Source organism: Triturus cristatus, chromosome 11, assembly GCF_964204655.1.
Source record: "Triturus cristatus chromosome 11, aTriCri1.1, whole genome shotgun sequence".
NCBI lineage: Eukaryota > Metazoa > Chordata > Amphibia > Caudata > Salamandridae > Triturus > Triturus cristatus.
This window is the reverse complement of record NC_140594.1, coordinates 279,845,317-279,869,616: the sequence shown is the minus strand read 5'-3', so window position 1 is coordinate 279,869,616 and position 24,300 is coordinate 279,845,317. Positions and strand designations below refer to the sequence as shown.

Sequence of the window (24,300 nt, the reverse complement as noted above, 5' to 3'; positions counted from 1 at the left end):
CAGAAAAACCTTCAGCTTCAGGCGAATGGTCCACAACTTGATCAAACTGATATAGAACCTGGATTCCGCCACAGACCAGAGTCCTCTGATCTCTACCTCCATATATGACATCCCCAGCCAAGTAGTAACATCTGTCACAATTGTCAGCTGTGGTTGTGCCAGGATACGAGGTCTGGCCTGGTTGCAGTCAAGAAGCTATTTATTGCGGTCTTCTCTGAAACTTGAATCAGACACGTTTCCTTGGTGCTCGACTCATTGAGACTTCAGATTTCACTGCAGAACTCACATTTGCCACATGGCATAGCTGACAAGCAGGATGCAAGAGAAAAACAGGTAAAGATTTCACAGATTCACTCTCACAAAGACCCAGGACAGAGGCTGAAACATCCGGATCCTAGCCTGAATGTTCTAGACTATTCGTGACAGAGGGAAGGCCCTGAGCTACACTGTATCCAAGACCACTCCTATGAAAGGAAGACTCTGCAAAGGAGTTCTGTTGTTGATTGAGAAACCTAACATCAGGAGATCGGTGCTGTCTGAAGATGATACCCGATTAACTGTTGCAAACCTGTTTGCAACAACCAGTAATCGAGGTAGGAGAAAACTGGTACCCCCAACCTCTGAAGATGGACAGCGACCACCGCCATCACTTGTGTGAACATCCGAAGGGCACTGGTAAAGCTGGAGGGAGCACAGCAAATTCAAAATGATTCTGGCATACCTTGAACCACAGATATTGTCGGTGGAACTGCAGAAATACGAAATATGACATGAGATGTGAAAATACCTGAAGGTCCAAGGACACAATCCTGTCGCATGGATCCAGGACAGACAGAACCAGGGCCAGTGCGAGGATGTTTAATCTGTCCTTCAGCAAGATCACATTCAGAGGGCGAAGATCTAAAATAGGACAGAAGCCTCCATCCTTCTTAGGTACGAGAAAATAACAAGAGCAACAACCCACCCTATTTTTGAGGCCAAAACCCTCTTGATGACTCTGTTGGAAAGTAGAGCTCGCACCTCTTGCAGGCGGATGAAAAGGTACTCTTCTAAGAGCCGCTGTGGGAGGAAACTGCTGTTTGTCAGAATGGAAGGGCATTTCTCTGCTGTATGATCTGGAGGACCCATCTGTTAGAGGTGATGGATTGCCACCCAAGGAGAAAGAGTTCGCTCCTGCCTCCCACAGAGCATATATATACACGCTGATAAGGACAAACTAAAGCGGTTTGGCAGCTGATGCCCCAAGGGTTAGGAACTGGGAAAAATAGGTGCCTTTGGGAACCTGTAGGCACCTGCTTGATCCCTATCCCCAACTACAAAAGGCCAGAAGTGACTGCCGCTGGGGCAGAGGGTCCTGGCAATGCCTGTAAACCAACCTGCTTTAATAGCCTTGAAAAGCCTGAAACCGGTAAAAACTGTGTTGGAGGAGAAGCCTAAAGAACGTCCAGTGGCCCAGCTCTCCTTAAAATGTTCTGTATCAGAATTAGCTTTTTCGACTAATAGGCAGGATCCATCAAAAGGCATATTCAGAAGGGATTCCTGCACATCCTCAAAGCCCTGTGGAATGCATCAATGCAGGGCAACAGAGCACCACACTGGTGTCATCTTCTTGCCCCAAGCAACTGGCCATATGCAGGCCAGCAAGTATGACTTATATGGCTGCATCTGATCCATCCTTAATGGATTGAGCCAGGGAGGATGTACGAAATTGGATGATTTGGGGTGGGTGGCTACCCACCTGCAAGAATAATCACAACCCTCGTCAAGGTGATCCGTCAAAGTCACTAAATTAACCTGAGCTCACCCCCTGGTAGCTATGGCACAGAGCAAATAGGCTCAACTTAGGGAAATGTGTAAAGTATTCAAGCAGTACCAAAACAGTCAAAATGCAAAACAATAAAAATCCCAAACCGAAATGGAAAAACATAGTAAAAGTTAATAAATACTCAATATACCCATACGTCGGCGGCACACCACATGCAAGATGGAGGAGTGCTATTTCATAGATCATTTCTAGAGCACACCATTCAAGCCTTTTCCAAGTATTTTTAATCAGATTAACTAATAGAATTTAATAACCAATGCCATGATAATGTACATGAAACTAAGAAAAAAAAAAAAGAAAAGCTAAAACAAGAAAACCTTCACTGTGAAGTGAAATAATTCAGTGTGGGTCTGTCTATAGCTTTTGTTTAAAGATAGACAGCAAACAGGCCCAAATGGTTTCCAACAGGGTGATAAGGTGATGCAGGAAAAGAAACATACTCGTAAGGACCCATACAATTAATTGTATGCACACTTCTAGTACCAAGATGCCACATTGAAACAGCATTTTCCATTTTAAAAAAAAGAAAAAAATTCAAAAGACTGGGCTAGCTTGGGCGAAACTCAAGCCAGCAGGAAAAACCGAATCAACTATTTCATGAAAATTGATTCTTGAACAATTTTGGGAAAACAAATAAACCATGTGTTCACATACAGCACAATCATGTCCATTTCATTGAAATGCATTCAGCTCCTTCAACGTTGCAATTCCTGCATTTCTCTGGTTAGGACGACTTAACATAGCAGCTAAGACTATTTGCATAAGCCACACTACCAACCACGAATAAGACCACTTTAGTTCAAGGATCAACTATAAACCCTTTCAAATGTGCAATGGGAGTTGTATTTTAGACAGAGAGACTAGCGTGTTGAATAACTACAGAATTAAAGGGTCTTGGTTTTATTTGTTGCTGTGAGAAAATGGGTTTCTGTTGCAGTACCCCCCCCACCCCCCACCCCCCACCCACCCACTTTTTTGCCTGGCTTTTGATGCAACTTTGACTGTATATTACTGGGTCATTGCTATCCAGGTTACCAGTACCAGTGTTCTTTCCCTAAATACATGCCCACAATTGGTACTTCTGACCCCGTACGTCCATAGTAAGTTACTAGAAGTACCAATTGGAAATATGTTTTAAGGGGAGAAGCACTGGCACAGGGGACCCGGATGGCAGGGACCCTGCGCACTACAATTGAAACCACATCAAAACCAGGCAAAATGTGGTGGCCTAACCATGAAAAAAGGTACTTCCTCACAATTGCGCCCCTCAGGTGCTGGAGGTGAAGTAAAGCAAATGTTTCAGTGCTCACCATCTTGAAGATGGAGGAACTTATCCATTCAGGGCTACGGTTATGCCCCCTCCCATAGGAGGGAGGCATAATAGTGGGTGTAGACACCCCAGGTAAGTAACCCATTATTCCCTACCTGTTAAATCTAGAATTTAGGTGGCTCCCCAGACCCAGAGATCAGATCTACGATGACCAAAGAAGCCCAGACATTGAAAAGCTGCACCAGAACGAGAGAAGAAGGACCAGTCACAGACTCCGCGCCAGCCCTGCTGGCCTGTCTGCTGCCTTTCACCTCTGCTACAAAAAGAAGACTTGTCATGCACGCCCAGCAACCTCCCAAGCCCTGGGAGGACTGCCTGCCTTCGATATGGACTCTAATTCTCCAGTGGACCTGTCCAGAAAAAACCCTCCACAAAGAAAAGAACTCTGCTCTGAGGAACCACGAACTCCCCACCTCTGCATCTGAGCCCAAGTGGCCCACCGATCCTCTGAAGGTTCCCCAACGTGTCTGAGCACGAGTCTACTGTGGGCTAGCCACTGCCAGACTCTGCCTTAAGGACTGCAGCACTTGAAGACTCCCCCTGATCGCAACCTGCCCAGTAAGCTGCTTCCAATGCCGAAGGACACCCCTGCACCTAAAGCTCCTGGGCCTTGGGGATCCTTACCGACTGTCTTCATGTCCCCAGTATCTCGACCTACCTGGGCAGCTGTGAGTTTTCTTCACCTGGTCTCCTGGCCTGAGCCTGTAGCCTTTCTTCAACCTCGATCTCCCTCATTGGATTGCCTTGGGCACCCGACGCTGTGTTGGCGCTCTGCACCTGGCTGCCGCTGTGCTGTTGAGGGTGTAATTTTAGTGCTGCCTTGTGGCCCTCCCGTACTTACCTATACCCCAGGATATCGACCCTCGGACACCGCTTTACTCACCAGTGAGCAGAGCATCTGCGAGAACCCCCAGTTTCCATTTGGCATCGACCCTGAATCTGACCTCTGCACCCGGCCACCACTTTACCGCTGTGGTGCAGTTTTGATGTCATGAACTTACCTGAAAAACCGCACTCTTGTTTTCCTCCATAGGTTAACATTTCAAAGCTTGAAAAGTGTCCTCTCTTTAAAGTATTGAGTATTTATCCTGCAAAAGGTACTTACCTCTTACCTTTTTGCGAACATCTTGGTCTTAAAATAAATTTTGAAAGAAGCTTATTTCGATAAAATTGGTGTGGATCTCCTTTTTGAGTCGTGTGCCATTTATAGTCCCGTTGTGCATAATAAATGTCTTACACTCCCCTGTGTTAGGCCTAAAGTTGCTCGCCTACACTACCACAAATGGAGCACTTTGGGTTTAGATTGAGCCCTGTACATTAACGGGGAAATCTCTGGACTCAATATAACCACTTAGTGGTATACCATATACAGTCTAGCAAGCACTGCATTCTGTACTGTTTTCAAGGCATATCCTCACAATTCCAGCAGTATGGAGAAGGCAAGAGAGGAGGTATTAAATTAAATTTAGGCCACGACATTAAAAAAAATCTTTAAACACTTACTTCGTATTGAAGTTTCTGTTTTCCTGCAGGCATTCCGGTTGCTTCATGTATCTTAACCTTAATAACAGACACCTACAAAGGAAATATAAACATAAGTACGTCAAAGATAAACTGGTAGAGAGAAACATCAAGACAAGAAAGCCCCATGAGAAAAGGCAATCCCAAGAATTCCTGGGGAAGCAACCCTGCAGGAATCTAGGAGAGGACCACTCAGAAAATTGACTCTTGGGAGTGCAGTGGGAAATAAATTGGCGACCTGGGGGACCTGCGAGGTGGTGAGCCACAAACTCGCAACCCGGGGGAGCCGTGAGCTGGCGACCCGGCGGAGCCGCGAACTGGCATAGTAGTAAAGCTGAGTTGTGTGGGAGTACAAAAGCTAAACCCTGCAGGAGAAGAGATCACCACCCAGGGTAAACAAGGAACTTTGAAATGGAGAAATAAATCTTAGACCAGGGGGAGAAATGAACCTTTGAGTCAGTGATGGAAGTGACAGACCTCAGGAGTAAATAAATTCTTACTATGGAGAGAATGGTATGATCAAATTATGCAAAGCATCCATACGTGTATGGATGCTTTGGAGAGGGCATCAAGAGAAGGATTGGGTAAGCTCAGACTTGTCAGTGAGCAGATGGCACAGGCACCTTTGGATAAGCAAAGATGAAAGAAGGAATGAGAGGAGAGGGAAACCTCATGCACAATTGCAGGAAAAAATTGAAACTGCAGCATGGAAAGAATGAGATTTCATTCCAATTTACATCACCGGTATGTTTAACATCAATGGGAAGTCCCCCTCTACATAACAGTACACATCTTAGTACAAGTCTATCTACAACTCACCCAGACTGTGGTTTTCAATTTGATATGCCTTAATATCCATGATGCAAAAACAACAGTCGATGGACAGAATGCAGAACAATGTCATACATTCACCCCAGTACAGAGATCTGGGCTTAAATCCATAGTTTTTTTGCTCACCATGCCATTCCAGTTTGAACCCAGCCATATGCAAATCAGTCTTGACCCTCTGCCTCATGGGAACAGTCCAGCCCGAACTGCCAAGCCAGGTCCCCGCTGGACTGGAACCAAGCATTCTAGGACCGGTTTCGGGGTTTCACCCCTCTTCAGCCAGGATAGCTTGATTCCAGTGGCATGGAGAGCACGGGACTCACGTCTGAGCATACCCGTCCCACATAATATCCATGATAATACAAGCGTTGCTAAATAAAACACATACCTTCACCTCCTAATTAAAAATATATATATAGCTGGCTAGCAGCATATACAGAAATTACACACCTGGTCTGTGAGTGGGAGAGTAAACATCAGCCCCTGTCCACCTAGTTTCCATTCGGTCTTATCTTGCATGTTAGGAACTTGGACTTTGACTGTAACTGGACCCTATAGAGAAACAGAGATTCATGAGTTAGAAATGAGCAAATAATCAACGGAACTAAACTGCTCATGACAAATTAGGAGCTTATTACTAGAAAAGTGACCCAACCTGGGATGTCTCAATTATTATACAAAATCCAAGATGCAACAGACATGTGGATCAGTGTTCATGTAGGGTCTCCATGTTAAAGAGGCAAGATCTCAACCCCACCAAGCGGGATTCAGATCTGTGTATCTGGTTTGTACCTCCCTTTAATGAGTTGCAAATAACAGTAACCACCTTCTCCCACATCGGTGATATTTCAAAGGAGGTTAAGCACAAACTGTCTAAGACTAGAGGGTGTGCTAATCCAAGTGCACTGCCAAATCAACGTATGCCATGCCCAAAGGTGTGAGAAAGTATTCTTGTTTCATTTTGAATATACCATAACAGCATAGGGGTATGGGGTAGAGTGTGGGTACGCAAACACATTTTCACATTGGCCAATAAGTTTGGTCTGTGATCTGACTAAGGGCCGCATTGATGCCAGTGGGGTGGGAGTTAGGGGGGCATTGGCGGTACTGTGGTTTCTGGGGAAGTGAAGCATATACATCTAGTGGCTCAAATGCACAATTTGAAACCAGAAAACTTGGGATTAATCCCAGCTTCCCAACTTTACCAAATTATGTGATCCTAGGCAATTGTTTTAGTTCACTTTCCCTCCTATTTCTTCAATATTACATATTAGAGAACCTTGAAACACATGACTTCAGGATGTGCGCTGCACAAAACCCAGTCCTGTGTTTGATTTAATAAACTATAATATTGTTCATCATGCATAATATGAAATCAGGCCACACAAAGAGTGCACAAAGATACTGACTTGCCTCTTGGTTCACTATTGACATTGTTGTCAAAGGGAGGGGGGGGCGGGAGGTAGAATGGATGCTACTAAATTCATGTTTCAAAACTATCGCTTTAAAAAGAAAATCATTTTGTTTTATAAATCGGTTTATTGGTTTAAAGCAGTTAATAACATTACAACACACCACTGTCATGTACCTATAGCTAGCTGCAAAACAGTACAACACCACATAATACATTTCTTCATGATACTCCATTTCAGTAAATGACAATTTCACTATTATCCCACTTTGGGCCCGATCTGTTAGTCACCTCATAGACCAATGATGGTACCATCCTAATACTGGGGGGCGGCACACAGGCTCCCCCTGTACACATTCCACTTGTTTCATACCTTTTCCCATTTCCGGGGGCAGTTTCTGCTCTCGTAGACTAGATTTTCTGGAAAACAGTCGAACACGGTGGTCTAAACCACGAGTGTTCAGACTCCGCAAGCCCCACCATGCATGCCTTAACCACGCATGTGCGTGGTTAAGGCTTATGTGCGGTCTAGCTGCAGAACGAATGGAAGCAGGGAGAGGTGGGGTAAGTTGGGCTGGGGGTGAGTCGGGTACTTTTGTGGGCTGGGTCAGGGTTGTTTTGTGGGCCAGGCTGTTTTGTAGGCTGGGGGGTGGGTCGGGAATGTTTTGTGGACTGGGGGTGGGGTACTTTTGTGGGCTGGTGTGGTCGGGGCTTGTTTTGTGGGCTGGGGTGAGTTGGGAATCTTGTGGGCTGTGGGCTGCACTGGACGGAAGCAGGGAGTGATCTACTGTGAGGTAAGTAGGGCTGGGGGGGTCGGTAGTTTTGTGGGCTGGGGTGAGTCGTGCTGTTTTGTGGGCTGGGGGTGGGTTGGGATACGTTTTGTGGGCTGGGGTGGGTCTGGGGTAGTTTTATGGGTCGGAGCAGTTTTGTAGGCTGGGGGGGTCGGGTAGCTTTCTGGTTTGAGGGTGAGTCGGGGGTAGTTTTGTGGGCTGGGGATTGGGTCGGGTAGTTTTCTGGGCTTGGGTGATTTGGTGCTAGTTTTCAGGGCTGGGGGTTAAGGGTAGTTTTCAGGGCTGTGGGAGTGTTTGGGTAGTTTTTTTAATTAAGGGTTAGGTATTAGGCCTCAGGGGGAGGGAAATGGGTAGTGGGGGAAGTTTTTAGGGGAGGGCAGGGCAGGGACAGGATTTTAGGCATCAAGGAAGGGGGAGGGCACAGCGTGGGAGTTGGGAGAGGGTAGGGGTATTTGCACCTCGGACGGGGTGGGGGTGATTGTACCTTAGAGCAGTGGGGAGGGGGATGGCGACCTTAGCCACACATGCCCCTTTAACATACATGCTTTTACCATGATGATTCAAGGTAAAGGAATGCATGGTAAAGGAATGCATGGTAAAGACACGGTCGTTATTCAGAACTCGTTGTTTAGGCAGGTGGGGTTGGGGGAATCGTGGTTGCATCATACAACCGTTTTTCTGCTACCATACACCAATCCAGGTCTCTCTTCCACTCCAGGAGAGTTGGTGTAGTTCCGGCCCACCAAAGATGAGCTAGGTTACGCTTGCAATCATCAAACCTAGAGTTACCCAGGTTTGATCGGCTCATCCTAAGCCTCTCACACATTAAACAGACACTACTTGAGCAAGATCATTAAATTCTCACCACAGATCCCATTCATGCACAGCACCACTGAGTCCCAATAGGATTGAATTTTGGGTCAAGCCCAAATGAAGTGGTAGAATGCCTCTTCCTGCCCACGTCTGTGACACAGCCGATCTACTCTTTTGCCCATTTTTACGATCGTGTTGCAGGAGATGTAGGCCCTATGTAGTATTTTAAGCTGGACCAATCGGAACAGAGTCCTGATGAGCACATCCCTAGGTGATGCCGAGGCTTCTCACCAATCGTCTTCGTGCATTCCCTTAAGCGTTTAAGAGTATCAGGTGAATTGATTATACTTTTGATATGTCAGCGATATCGCCCTGCGAGTAATAGGTTCATCTAGGAGGCTATTTTCTAGTGGCGATGATTCTGGGAGGACCGCTCCATGGGCCAGTGCGCCTGCAGGGCGTGGCGAAGCTGCAAATAACAAAGCCTCAGTGGGATGTAGGACGTAGGACTTTTGTAAGTCCGCAAAGGGTATCATCTCTGTCCCGGAATAAAAGTCTCCCACCCTCGAGAGCCCCATCAGGTCCCATTTGTCGAAGCCCTGTCTTGTGCCCACTGTACCTAGAAGCTCGGAGTCCCACAATGGTGTCGCCGGAGTAATTCTATTTCTCCATCCCAGCTTGGTGAGGGTCTGTGCCATCAGTCCCGCCAAGGTGAGGCGACGCGGCTTAGTGTAGAGTGCTCCGAGATACCCCTTTAATTGGGGAACCAAACGGTCCATCAGGTAAGCAGGTTCAGTAAATGGTAGATTACCCTGCTGGTTGATAGTTGTCAACTGCATCGCTTTGTAGTATGTTTGGATATCAGGCAAGGCTATCCCTCCATCATACCAACCGCGAGTCCGCTTACTAAGGGCGATTCGTGGGGAGCCTCCATCCCTTAACACAGTTCTGATCTCACTCTGTAAGGCTTTAAAATAGGTATCTGTCACAGGGAACTGAGTGTTTTGGAATATGTTGAGGTGTTGCGTCCCCTTGTTTGAGAGACTAGCCAACTGTCACCTGGTCTTTATATTCCTGTTGTTTGAGGCTTAAGGTGCGTTGCACATCATCACTATCATTCCCTACCAGTTGTGCCTCTAAGTCTAAAATATCGTGCTTTAGCGCCTCCACTGCTGCCCTGTTTCGCTTGTGCCCCACTATTAAAGAGAGGGCTGGTCCCCTGACTACCATATTATAGGTCTCTCAAAGTGTCACCAATGAGGTAACAGAGTGCTCATTTTCTTTGAGGTAGTTGTCTGTAGCTTTAACAAGTCCCTTCCTGATCTCTGGTATTTTAAATATACCAAGGGTTGATGGCGATTGTTTTGTTGGAACGTGAAGTGCCTACGCTTTATCATGCCCATATTGGGGAATGATCAGATATTCCTCTCGCTAAGTGTTGTACATCTCTAAAATGTGTAAGATGTGGTGCTAACGATACCAGGAGGTCAATTCGCGAGAGACTGCTGTGTGCCCTGAGTGGAAGGAAAATGCTACTTACCAGTGTGCATCTGTTCTTGGCATGTAGAGCTGCAGATCCGTACACTATGCATTAGATCGCCATCTGGTGTTGGGCTCGGATGCTTGCACCTCGTTTTTGTCTTGGAAGAAGTCTTTTGCAGTCACGAGATAGGAGATAGGTGACCCCTCCCTTAGACGATAGTGCGCATGGGCATCGACTCCCTCCTCAGATTGTTTTTCGCCATGATGGGAAATGATGGAGTCAGTAAGAAATAGAAAAGATGTCCATGCCAATGTATCTAATAAAGATAATACTGGAACGGATACAGATCCCAGGGAGGCGGGTGGGCCTGTACGGATCTGCAGCTCTACATGCCAAGAACAGATGCACATTCGTAAGTAGCATTTTCCGTTCGAGGCATATGAGCTGCAGATCGTACACTATGCATAGTCTGTACAGCAGTGTCTCCCCTAGCGGTGGTCACCTGTATCCATTGCAGTGGTTTGAAAGAGTGTTTTTAAGAACAGCTTGGCCTACAGAAGCTTGTTGTGTAGCCTGCATGTCACAGCAGTGTTTGGTGAAGGTGTGTGGTGTAGATCATGTTGCTGCTTTACATATGTCATCTAAGGGGATGTTCCCTAAGAATACCATGGAAGCCCCTAGTTTGCGTGTTGAATGCGCTCTAGGGGGAATTGTTAATGTGCGTTTAGCTTTTTGGAAGCATATTTGAATACATTTTACTATCCACCTGGCGATCCCAGCTTTGGAGATGGGGTTACCCTTATGAGGTGGAGAGAAGGCTACAAACAGTTGCTCTGTCTTTCGAAAAGGTTTAGTCCTGTCGATGTAATATAGTAGTGCTCTTTTAACGTCTAGCGTGTGAAGGGCTCTCTCTGCTACTGAGTCTGGGTTTTGAAAAAACACCGGTAACTCAACTGATTGGTTTAGATGAAAAGAGAGGACTTTGGAAAAGAATGTTGGATTTGTTCTGAGAACCACCTTGTCACGATGTATTTGTAAGAATGGTTCTTGTATGGTTAAAGCCTGGATCTCACTTACTCTCCTGAGAGAGGTAATTGCAACAAGGAAAGCTACTTTCCATGTGAGAAATTGAAGTTCACATTTATGTAGGGGTTCAAATCGGGGACCCATGAGCCTGGTAAGAACAATGTTTGAATTCCACACTGGAGATGGTGGTAATCTGGGAGGAATTATTCTTTTAAGTCCCTCCATAAACGCTTTAATTGCAGGCGCTCGAAATAGTGACAAGTGTTGTCTATTTTGTAAATAAGCCAAAATTGCTGCGAGATGTAACCTTATGGATGAATATGCCAGATTACATCTTTGCAAGTGTAACAAGTAACAATGTTCTGGTTGGAAGCATCCAGCGGATCAATAGGATTGTTGTTGCAGTAGATGACAAATCTTTTCCATTTTGCTGCATAGCAAGCTCTAGTAGTAGGGCGTCTGGCTTCTTTAATGATGTTCATACAGTCCGGCGGAAGGTTAAGATAACTGAACTCTAGGACTTCAGCAGCCAAATCGCTAGATTCAGTTGTCCTGCATCAGGGAGCCTTATCTCTCCATGGTTCTGCGTTAGCAATTATGGGGAGAGGCGTAGTTTTTGGTGTGGAACTACTGAGAGTTCCAGTAATGTTGTGAACCACGATTGGCGTACCCATGTGGGAGCCACCAGGATCATTTTGAGAGACTGGTGTTTGAGCTTGCGTACAACTAGGGGAATCAGTGGGAGTGGCGGAAAAGCATACGCAAATCTTCCTGACCAATATCTTCCAGACCAATTCATCCATATCGCATTGCCCTTGGACAACGGGTGTGGAAACCTGGAGGCGAAGGTTGGGCATTTTGCGTTTGCGGCGAACAGTTTTCTGGTTGATCCCACATCTGAAAAAATGGTTGATGAATTTGGGGATGAAGTTCCCATTTGTGTATTTGTTGTCTGACTGAGCAGATCTGCAATCTGATTGTGAACTCCTGGAAGGTGTTCTGCCAGCAGGTATATGTTTGGTGAAATGGACCATCTCCAAATGCTTTGTGCGAGCTTGGACAGCTGCAAAGAATGTGTGCCCCCCTGTTTTTGTATGTAATATATGGCTGTCATGTTGTCCGTCCGGACTAGGACAGTCTTGTGTTGTAGGTGTAGTTGGAACGATTTGAGTGCTAGGAATATTGCTAGTAATTCCAGGTGATTGATATGGAGCACATTTTGTTGAGTGGTCCATTTGCCTTGAATTGTATGTTTTAGGAGATGGGCTCCCCAACCGGTGAGTGATGCGTCTGTTAGCACTATCTGTGGAACTGGCTCGAGGAACAGCCGTCCTTTGGATGTTCCACCACTGCAGAGAGCGATGTGTGCGGCCGTCCACCAACACCAGATCTGTTAGTTGTCTTTGGGCCTGGTTCCACTGATGTGCTTGGCATTCCTGTAAGGGGCGCATTTGAAGTCTTGCATGAGGTACAATAAAGATGCAAGAGGCCATCATTCCTACGAGTTGCATGAATACCCTTGCTGGGAGGGAGTGCTGTTGTTGAAATTTGGCAACTAGGGCATGCATACTGGTTAGCCTGGCTGGAGTTGGATATGCCAGAGCTCTGGAGGTGTCTATTGTGGCCCCTAGATACTGATGTATGTGGGAGGGCTGGAGATGTGATTTGTTGTAGTTTATTGTGAATCCCAAGTTGTGTAGCAGCTGGATGGTTTGATAAGTGTGATGAACACACGGTTTGTGACTTGGCTTTTATGAGCCAGTCGTCGAGGTATGGAAAGACATGGATTTGTTGTCTTCTGAGGTGTGCTGCTACTACTGCCAGACATTTTGTGAACACTCTGTGCGCGGTGGTAACCCCGAAAGGAAGGACTGTGAATTGTCCGTCCACTATGAATCATAGGTATTTTCTGTGAGCAGGGTGAATCGGAATATGAAAGTAGGCGTCCTTGAGATCTAGTGTGGCAAGGAAGTCGCCTTGTTGAAGTAGTGGGAGAACCTGTTGAAGAGTGATCACGTGGGAATGATCTGAGTGTATGTAAAGATTGAGCGGTCTGTGGTAGAGTATTGGCCTGGGGGTGCCGTCCTTTTTGGGGATTAGGAAATACAGCGAGTAAACCGCTGTCCCCTGATGGCGTAAGGGAACCGGTTCTATCGCTTGCTTTTGAAGCAGTGACAGAACTTCTTTCTTTAAGAGCGCAAGATGTTCTGTGGACATTGGACGCTGTTTGGGTGGTATGGTGGGTGGGGTTCCAGTAAGTTCCAGGCAGTAACCATACTGGATAATTTGTCTTACCCACTTGTCTGTTGTAATGGAGTTTCAGGCAGGCAGGAACTGTGAAAGCCTTACCCCGACCGGAGTAGAATGGTCTGGGGGGGGAGTGGAGGGAAGTCACTGTTTATTACGGGGGTAGGTCCGGGTGTTATCACCTGGGCCTCTTCCTTTATTGTTATTTCCCCTGTATCCTCCCCTAAAATATCCTCTATTGGGGGATGTTTGTGTTGTATTTTTGTAATAAGTGGAGGTAGTGTCTATTTCCATGTTTTTGGATCCTCCTCTATAAAAGGAGCGACGAAAGGAACCACGTGTGGTTGGAGACTAATGCTCCCATGGACTTAGCAGGCTCCGTGTCCTTTTTAATTTTTTCCAGGGTGGTGTCTACAGCCGGTCCAAAACATTGTTCTTGATTGAACGGCTGGTTGAGGATGGTGGCTTGTAGCTCTTGTTTAAAGCTTGAAATGCGTAGCCAGTCATGTCGTCTGAGCAGCACACTAGTGTTAATGGACCTAGAGGCTGTGTCGGCTGCATCCAGGATACACTTGATTGAGGTGTTGGTGATTAATTTGCCTTCCTGAATCAAGTCATTTGCCTGAGCCTTGTACTGATCAGGCAAGTGTTGGAATAGGGTTTCTAGTCTGTCATAGTGAGCCCTATCATACCCCGCAAGTATTGCTTGGGTATTAGCTATGCGCCAGTGATTGGCTGCTTGGGCGGCAACTCTCTTGCCAGAGGCATCTAGCAGCTTAGATTCCTTGTCCGGAGGTGGTGCGTCACCGGAGGTTTGTGAGTTGGTGCGTTTTCTAGCGTTGAACACTACTGTGGCCTGAGAACATGTTTCCACCAGCAAGTTCGTCCCAGGTAGCGAAAAACCTTGGGATTAAGATCGACAATGGCCTCGCACTACGCTCGCAGGTAATCGGTCTCACAGGGACCTGCTTTGGCTTACTCCGGATGCTCCGCAAGTTCCTTCCCTTGTTATCGGAGGAACACAGGAAGATCACGGTGCAGGCGATGATAGGCTCGAGAATAGACTATTCCAACGTTCTCTATCTCGGCCTGCCAGAATACCTGCTTCAACGATTACAGGTTGTTCAGAATTCGGCAGCACGTGCTATTTTTGGACTATCTCGCCGTGCCAGAGCCTCGGGCCTTTTGGAGGCTCTGCACTGGCTTCCTGTCCGGAAGCGGATAGTTTTTAAATCTCTCACCCTGGCACACAAAGCCTTGCACACATCTGGAGCAAAATATCTTCAGAAAAGGCTGTCTTTTTATCGTCCTGCCAGATCGCTTAGGTCTGAAGCCTTGTTTTTTGCGGTAGTGCCCCGCGTGAAGAGAGCTCGCATTGGTGGCCGCTCCTTTAAATTTTTAGCGCCTCAGCTGTGGAATAAATTGCCTGTGTCCCTGCGCAGCACTACCAACCTGTTGGCCTTTAGGAAGGGGCTTAAAACTTGGCTTTTCACTTCTTAGTTTCAGGTCCTATCAGGTCTCTTCTCTTTCTGTTTCTGTTCATTTTTTCTGTTGTGTTTTGCGATTAGCGTGCAATTTAAAGCGTCGGGACACTCTTTCGAGTAGCCGCACGCTATACAAAAACCTGTTTAACATAACATAACATAACATAACTAGTGAGTATAGGGGTAGCTGCCCTCTGATGTAGGCGGGATCGTTGGGGGCAGGTTTGTATTTTTTAATCTATCCTGGGATTGAGAATTCTAATTCTCACTGGGTCCTTGAATATGTCTCGGGCATATTTAATGACCCCTTTGAAAATTGGCAGTATTTGTACAGATTTTTTTGCGACTGTTCAAAAGTGTCTAGGAGGAAATCTTCCTCTGCCGGGTCTGAATACATGTGAACGCCATGGTAAATAGCAGCTCTGTTAACAAGCTGCCCAAATCCAATATTGTCATCTGGGGGAGATGGTTTTGTTGGATATGGGTGGGGATCTGGGAGGTCTGGGGGATCTATTGGGTCGTCATAATCGTCCCAGTCATCTTGTGGCGTGTCCGTATCATTGTCAGGGTCAGTGAAAGAGTCATTTTTGCCCCCCCTACTTCATCATCATCATGTGGTGGTGGTGTATTAGGAAGTGGTGTAGGCTGTGGAGGTGAGAGGTATAGGAGGAGGAACAGGAGGAGGAAGAACAGGAGTAGAGGGTCTTATAGGGGAAATGGCACAGTCTTTTTTTCTTCAGAGGCACTGCAGGAGTGTCTGTTGTGTCCAGCTTCCTCTTCTTTTGCGGCACAGTGGCCACATGTCTTGTTTTGGGGTCAATATGCAATTTTTTCTGTTTTGGATCGATGGGATCCGGTCGAAAAAGTTATTCGCCTTGACTACCGCTTTCGGCGCCGACTTTTTTGGGTCCGAGTGGAGTTGAGTTTTGTGCTCCGAGGCCTTAGGAGGTGTTTTAGAGTCTTTTGGCTTGGCTATGGAGACTGAAATCTTCTTCGGCTCCGAAGGCTTTGGTTCCGAAGGTTTTTGTTTCGGCGTCGAGGTGGTCGGAGCCGATTTCTTTTTAGGAGTAGGGTGGTCACCCGGTTTCGGTGCTGAAGGCGCTTTCGGGACAGGGATATACGGTTTGCTCGGTCCCGAGCTACCGGAAGGCTTTTCCTTGATCTTCGGAGCCGAGCCCGAGGGAGGGGCTTCTGAAGTGTGTTTTTGGTCGCGACTGGGGCCAGCAGGCGAAGTCTTGACCAGGGCCTTCTTTCCTTGGGGTGGAGTGGGGGTAGGGGCAATTGTACTCACTCGTTGACCAGGAGTGATGTGGTCGTCTGAGTCGTCTGCTTCGGACACGATTGAGGTCTTCGGAATCTGCTTCTGGGACATCTGGGCCTTCATCAAAGATGTCCACTGGTTCCAGAGCTGCTTGCTGCGCCATGATGGGTCGTCGGGCCCGGCGATCATGGATGGTCTTTTTCGATCGAAAAGAGGCGCAGGCCTGGCAATTGTTCTCGTCATGTTCTGGCGAGAGACACAGGTTACAGACCTTGTGATGGTCACTGTGTGGGAACTTCGCTCCACACTGGGGGCATTTTTTAAATGGAGTCCTTTCCATAAGCTGTAGGCACGACGGCATGGATGGACCCAACGGCCTGCGTTGACAACCGGAATAGAGTGGAGTTGCGCGGCGAAGCTCACGTGATCGATAACAATACCGGAGAGTTTGCGCGTCGAATAAGTTTGTAAAACAAAGTGTCGAACTGGAGCGCAAAAGTTACATCCGAACCCAATGGCGGAAAAAAACAATCTGAGGATGGAGTCGATGCCTATGCGCACTATCGTCCAAGGGAGGAGTCACCTATCTCGTGACTACTAAAGACTTCTTCCAAGACAACAACAAGGTGCAAGCATCCGAGCCCAACACCAGATGGCGATGTAATGCATAGTGTACGATCTGCAGCTCATATGCCTCGAACAGTATATTCTTGCTCCTTAGGACTGAGTGTCCTCCAAATGTCTATCAGGCCTAGGGCTAAAAGGAATTCTGCCAATCGGGTCTGGGAGGGGAGTGGTTGCCTAGGTGGCAGTTGGTCTCTATTGTCACACAGTCATACTGAAAACTCCTCCCAACAAGAGCCTCCCCATTGAAAATTCAAGCATAAGGGCTCTCAAGTCGGGCAACGTTGCCCCATGCATGGTCGGTGGGACATATACCGAGAGGATGTTGATAGTTTCCCCCTCCCATGTACCAGAGAGGACAGAATATCTACCTAACTTGTCTGACCAGGTCTTATCAACAGAAAAGGGAAACAGTTTCTTGAGAAGTATACTAGTGCCCCTGGAACCAGAGGTGTAACCCGCGTGCACCACCCTTTTGTACCCCCAGCAGTCTAGAGCTCTACAGGAGTTACCTATAAGGTGGGTTTCTTGCAAGAGGATAATGTCAGGGAAAACCCTTTCACAAATTGAAGCACTATTCACGTTTGATTTTATCTCCCAGACCATTTACATTCCTTGTCAGTCAAATTTCAGGGATAGTCTTTTCGGCCATAGTGAGAGTACAAAGTTGTGTCTTGTTTCCCCCAACTTCGGGCCGGCTGAATCTCCCTATATAGAGATGTAAACTCGTCCTGGCACCATTGACCATGCTATGTGGAGTTAAGTGGTGAGTGTCAAAACTGTCGGCCTCATAACGCAATACAGAGTAAGAAGGAAACAGATTAAATACAACATGCCCTCTCCCTTTAGAACAACCCCCCCTCCCCGCATTCCTGATTGACAGACCCAGAACTGCCCACCGCCCAATTCAGCAGAGCGCCTGCCGTCCCACCCCCACATAGAAGACTAAGGACACTGTGAACCTCCCTCGTACCCAGCCCCCCTCCCCAGAGTGGTCGCACAGTTACACCACTGAACCAGTTAGGATAATAATTCAACATCAGTCAACGAACAGGCCTCGGAGCCCGAGGAAGCAATCACTTTGAGCCAAAAGGGGCAACATCAAACCAAATACGGTGTGGTCCCCCATCCCACCGTAGAGGTCTAAGGGCCTCTCACTCAAAAGTGTGTCACTGCTACATCATAGGACCTTCAAGAAAAGGATATCTCTCAATGTATCCAGCACAGGTCTCGGTTGTTAGTTCTCCTGGTGAGTTATTGAGAGGTCCTCCACCCGTACAGTGTCCTTTGTGAGATGTCCACCAGGTGCCGTCAACCACCCTCTCCGCCTCTCACCCAGCACCCTGAGGTTAGGGCCACTGACTGTTCGCCATCCCTCAAGCCATTCCATGACGCTTCAGGGGGATCAAAAAACCAGGTCCTACCCTCGGACTCAATTTGCAACTTTGCTGGGAAAAGCATTGAGTATTTCACTTGCCCACAGTGCCCTTTTGAATGCCAGAAAGCTAGGTCTCTGCCTCTGTGCTTCAAGGGTAAAGTCTAGAAAAAAGGCATCTTGGGCATTATCGTAGAGCACTGGTGGAGCAGTGTGGGCTGGTTGTAGCACCCCATCTAGGTCATGGAAGTTAAAGAGGTGGGAATGGATAGGCCTCGGTGGGGCGCCCTGATGGGGTCGACCGCCCGGCACCCGGTGTGCCCTCTCCACTGAGAAGAACTTAGAGACCGTGGGGCTGGCGGTGCTTGAGAATGAGGTACTCTAAGATTAAATCTGTGGCTGGCCCTTCCACCTGGGATTCCTAGAATGCGGACGTTGTTGCACCTTGCCCTGCCCTCATAATCATAGAGTCTAGCTTCTAGGTTTTTATTGGCCGCCTGAAGCTCGTCAATATGAACCTTAAGGGTCTTGGTGTCTCAAAACAGAGTCACTGTGAGCCTCCACTTCCCTTACTTTTGCCCCCATATTACCATGGTCCGCTCGTATCAGCAAAACCTCCACTGTGACAGTGTCTAGGCGCACATACAATGCTGTTCGGATCCTTGTATAGCAGCCATAATATCATGGAGGGATAGTATTTCCCTCCCCCCACCCCCCCCGATGCCTGAGGGGTCATGGTGGATAAGTGATAAGCATGGATCTCAGTCTCTCACTGCTAGGTCTTGGTCAGTCCTCCCCCACTGATGCGACCGCGCACACCTGGCGACAGCGCGGTCTATGCTGCTGCGGTTTGGCAGTTTTCCACGCTTTCGATTCTATTCCAGTGGGTATCCGTCGCTCACCCTTTAATTCACCTGTGTAATTAACCCGGGTAATTCACCCGCACCACCCGGATCTAGCAACACCTCGGCGCTGGGAGGTGGGTGGGAGACACTTACGCACCCCATGTCTCCGATGTTTCCCCTCCGCTCAGGCCCCTCCGCAGTCACCGAGTTGGTATGAGCGCCTGCGGTGTTGCGCGATCTTCCTTGATCGCTGCCTGTGAGGACAAGAGAAGGGCCGTAACTTCTTCATCCCTCCACAACCGAGAGGTGTCTCGGGCCGGGTGCCCAGCTCCAAGGGCGGTATCTCGTTGCGTGTCTCGGCCCCAGAAATGGTTAGGCCTCCGTTCACCTTCGCAACAGAGGCCAGGGCTCCACCCCACCTCACAGGCCTCTCTTCAACAGACGCATGCACCGGCCTCAGATTAACTTGAAATATCGGTCAGCAGTATTTCCAGATGCCCGTCGACTCCGTGAGCTCGTGGGTCTCAGCTGGGGATCGGATTAATGTACAGATATCCAGGGATAGGGTATCTGGATTACGGAGCCGCTCTAGAAGGCCACCATCTTCTCTGACTGTCGTACACGCTTCCCAAACCAAAACACTTCTTAACCTCTTCAATGCCCATGACGAGCTGGTCTCGTCATGGGCCGCGGTTGCGCTGTGCCCATGACGAGACCAGCTCGTCATAAACCCCGCCCGCTAATGCAACAGCCGGCACAGGGCGGGGAAAGGGGTGGGCACTGAAGGGGTTAATGCACTGTAATAATCTGATGTACTAAGGTGAAAAGGTTTTGCATGTAAATTAAATCCACTTTTGAAGATATATATATATATATATCTCTCTCCTCCAAATGCTTCGGTATGCCCACCACCTCCAGACCAGAGGTGGTGTCGACAAACGGACCTCCAAAGCACGGCCCAAAAATATCAAAGAAACTTCCTTTTCAAAGAGGAATGTCGACGCCTTGTCTGTTGCGCAAACTTGATTTTATTCCGTCAGCTAAAAACGTTAGACGTGTTTCGCCTGCCCTGCAGGCTTGTTCACTAACATTTAGCATAAAGTTTTTCAGCCATTTTAACCAAACAGTGAATCACGTGATATGTGTAGAACTACTCAACCATAGAAAGTGCAAACAGACTAGTAGTTCAGTACAGGTTTGACTTATGCAAAGGCTCATGGTTGCGATTACAAACAGTTAACATGTTTAAAGCACAATTCCATGCCTAAAAACACTTATACCTTATACACAATAATTGTTTTAAAATGTATAAACATTATTGGACTAAATCCACATTTAAAAAAAAAAAAAAACTTTATTGTGCAGAAAACCAGCAGTACAAACATGGGCCTACAACCACCAGGGCCGGCCACTAGTATATGCATACCAATTACATGACGTCAAAAAGCAGCGACTGATCCCCAGAGGCGCAGCAGGATTACAAAAGTTATTCTCGGCAACTCAGAAGTTAGGCAGGATACAGAAATTTTAAATTTTAAAGGAAAAGAACGAACATAGAACAAAAAACCAAAACTCAAGGCGAGAAACAGTCCAGACGGTGTCAAGCGCCGATGGGGGGACCATACCAGGTAAAGAATCAGGAGGTCAATGAAAATGACCCGGGGGGGGGGGGGTGGGGGGGGGGGGGGGGGGAGGCAGCGGGGAAGTCAGAATAATCAGCATAAAGAGTACAGTATTCCGGGAACCTCAGGATCAGGGGGACAGAGAAGTGTCAGAAGTATCTTCAAAAGGGGGCGTACAAATGTTACCTCGGTAGGCGTTCCACTGACCCCAAATTCTACCCCACGCCACGGGCTTGCCCCGGACCAGATATACCGTCTTCTCTCTGAACATGCACCAATCCATGTTCTCCTTCCACACTGACACGGTGGGAGGCCGTCGGGAACCCCAAAGCTGCGCGATATCCCTCTTTGCAATCATGTTCCCAAGTGCCGCCCACCGGGCCTGGGCAACGTTGTAATCATTCGGCTCCCATACATTCAGCAAACATCGACGAGCCTCAGGCAACAGAGCGACCCCAGTGACACACTCCATTACCGCATGCACACTGCGCCAATAAGCCGCAACCTCGCGACACTCCCAAAGAATATAAAGGAAGGTGGCGCTCATTCCACAGCCGCGCTTACATAGCCCATCTGAAGAAAAACCCATCACAACCAAACGAGGACCCGTCACATAAACACGATGAAGAATTTTAAGCTGGACAAGACGGAGACGGGCAGGAATGGCGACCTCTTTCGGGGAAGACAGTGCAGACTGCCAGTCCTCGTCGTCCAACTCCAACCCGTCTCCGGTCCAGGCCTCCCGAAGATGCACAAGGAGGTCCGCCCGATTGTTGATTAATTTCTTATAAATCAAAGAAATCGTACTATCGGGCAGATGACCATCAAGTATACGGTCCTCGAGTGGTGAAGCTGCGGGGACCGTGGTACCGGCCTTGAAGACCGACAGCAAAGCGTGGCGAACCTGTGCGTATCTGAAGAACTCCCTCTCACTCAACTCATACTCACTCTGAAGCACCGCAAAGGATTTGACCGCACCTTTCACCCAGAGATCACCCACTCTGCTAATGCCAATCATATCCCAGTTCTCAAAACCTTTCCTTGTCCAGAGGCATCCCAAGCCGCCCGACGCAAACAAGGGGGTCGCTCGTGTCAGGCGATCATTCCAACGCATGGCCACATTGGCATCCTTCCACACACGTACTGCAATCTTAGTGGGTCCCGTTAGGTTCCTCCCCGCCGTCCGAGAATAGAGCGCTCTGTTGAAGTTGCCACTAGGCAACTGATATTTATCCATCTCGAAAGCCAGATTTGGACCGGGTGCATACGTAGCATGGTTGATAGCGGACAGCTGGGAGGCCCATAGTACCTCCTGATGTCCGGGAGCGCGATGCCCCCGTCATACCAGGGGAGAGTCAGTTTTGCAAGAGCGATACTAGCGCGACCGTCCCAAATAAGTCTCCTCTGTAAACCCTCAACCTCCCGGAAGTAGGCCGCCGGAATAATACCAAAGGAGTTCTGGAGTGCGTAGAGAAAATCGGGGCAGGGACATCATTTTAAAAAGTGCCGCTCGACCGAGTGGCGACAACGGCAACCTACGCCACCGAGCCACATCCAACTTCAATCGCCGGAGAGGAGGAAGGAGATTATGCTCATGGCGGACCGCCGGGTCCAACGATACGTAGACCCCCAAGTATTTGAAACCGGATTGCGAAATTTGAATGGGAAACCTATTCGGCAAGGGGGGGGAAGGCCACCGGAAATAACATACACACAAGATTTAGACCAATTAATGATCAGCCCGGAGTTTTTACCGAAAGAAGTGAGGACGTCAAAGAGGACATTAAGGGATTCACACGGGGAGGTGAGGTACAAAAGAATATCGTCGGCGTACAACGAGACTCGGTCCTCAAAGCCGGGGGCCCACTGAATGCCCCTTATCGACGGTTCCCATCGGAGCCAGGCTGCGAGCGGTTCTAGAGCAAGAGCAAAGAGCAGGGGGGACAACGGACACCCCTGCCTAGTACCCCTCCCGAGAGCGAAGGGCTGGGACACCCTCCCATTGACAACAACCTGAGCTAGCGGATCCGTATATAAAAGTCTCACCCAACTAATAAATCCCGCCCGAAACCGAACTTCGCCAGTGTGGCCCAGAGGTATGGCCATTCTATCGTATCAAAGGCCATCGTGGCGTCCAAGGAAGCCAAGATGGCCGGCTCGGAAAGAAACTCCACCCTGGCGAGAACGCCATGCAAACGCCGCAGGTTGAGAGCAGTGTTCCGGTGCGGAATGAAACCAGATTGATCCGGATGAATCAGGTCACAGATAACAGCGAGTAAGCGATTAGCGAGGACCTTGGCGAGAATCTTCGGTTCAGCATTCAATAGGGAAATGGGCCTGTATGAGGCACAACGATCACAAGGCTTGCCCTCCTTAGGAATCACAACTATGGTGGCCAGACGCTGGTCACTAGGGAGGGAACCAAGCTCACGCGACTCCAAAAACATTTCACGGAGAAACGGTGCGACTTTATCCGGGCGCAATTTGTACAAATCAATGGGCAATCCATTGGGGCCCATAGCCTTACCAGGACGAAGGGAACGAATCGCTTTGCAGCTAGAGGTTATCCCCAGGCCTGGGTAAATGCAGCCATTTGGAAAGCTCAAAAGAAATCGAGGGAGGAAATACTCTTTAGCCGTGAAAAGCAATCAGGCATACAAGTCAATACCATCGAGGACCAGTGCAGATTGATCACTAGCTTTAACTCCCAAGAGGGTAGCATACGCAAGATCCTGCAAAAGCATTGGCATATTATTGCCAATGACCCCATACTTAAGAAACTTGTGGGGCGCAAACCCCTAATAACCTTCAGAAAAGCTAAGTCGCTGAAGCAATCACTGGTCAGCAACATGCTGCCAACTACTCAGGGACAGGCGTCCAAGACTTGGCTTAGAAGAAAGGAAGGCTTTTCCAAATGTGCAAAATGCAAAGCTTGTATTCATGGCAAGAATACATCCACCTTTGTAGCAGGCCTATCATCCTATGTAAATAAGATTAAGGGGCAATATTCTTGCAGGACCGATTTTGCTGCTGTTTATGTACTGCGGTGCCCATGTGGCCTGCGGTACGTGGGCAGCACGATCCTTCCTGTACATAAGCGGATCCTACAGCACCTAAGGGCCATTAAAAATGGGGATAAAACCTACCCCGTGGCAAGACACTTTGATCAGCACCATAATAGGAATACCAAGGGATTTGAGTACTACGTAATCGATGCAGTCCCAATGAGCGCAAGGGGAGGTGATCGAGTCAAGAAATTGAGAAAGTTCCAATCAAACTACATCATTCGACTCAACACAAAAATTCCCGAAGGTCTTAACATTGAAGAAGACTTTCACACGCACCTATGAAGCTATTGCCGTTCCCCTCCCTACTCTGATTTTAACATTTAATATGTAACGTGTGTAAGTTTTAGGACTTATTTTAAAATTTAGCACAAGCACTTTATGCAGACTAGTGTAATTCAGAGGATGATAAGACAAGCTGCTCATGAGTTTAGAACAGTGTTAACTTTGCCCACTTGGGCTGGACCCCTTGAACCTTGGCGTTCTAGTACTGATTTTTTTACCAATTAGGCTATCATGACCATGGACTAGCCCACTGGGGCAGTGTCTGTATATGCAATTACTATTCTGCATTGCCCAGGGTTCGAATCCTTCTAATTCATTTTTTAATTAGAAATGTGGATTTAGTCCAATAATGTTTATAAATTTTAAAACATTATTGTGTATAAGTATAAGTGTTTTTAGGCATGGAATTGTGCTTTAAACATGTTAACTGTTTGTAATCGCATCCATGAGCCTTTGCATAAGTC

General features: G+C 47.8%; 2 protein-coding genes across 2 annotated transcripts in view; one reads left to right on the top strand and one right to left on the bottom strand.

The window, feature by feature from the left end:
• The window catches only part of CCDC157 (coiled-coil domain containing 157), a 380,789-nt gene that overhangs the window by 32,202 nt on the left and 324,287 nt on the right, over positions 1–24,300 (top strand). The gene's annotated exons all lie outside the window — the stretch shown is intronic.
• SF3A1 (splicing factor 3a subunit 1) overlaps positions 1–24,300 on the bottom strand; it is a 144,804-nt gene that overhangs the window by 7,604 nt on the left and 112,900 nt on the right. The window contains exons 14-15 of the mRNA XM_085635037.1: positions 5,955–6,056; positions 4,659–4,730 (exon numbers count right to left, since the gene is read on the bottom strand). Of these exons, the coding sequence (XP_085491163.1) occupies positions 4,659–4,730; positions 5,955–6,056 (174 nt within the window). The remainder of the gene's footprint in view (positions 1–4,658; positions 4,731–5,954; positions 6,057–24,300) is intronic.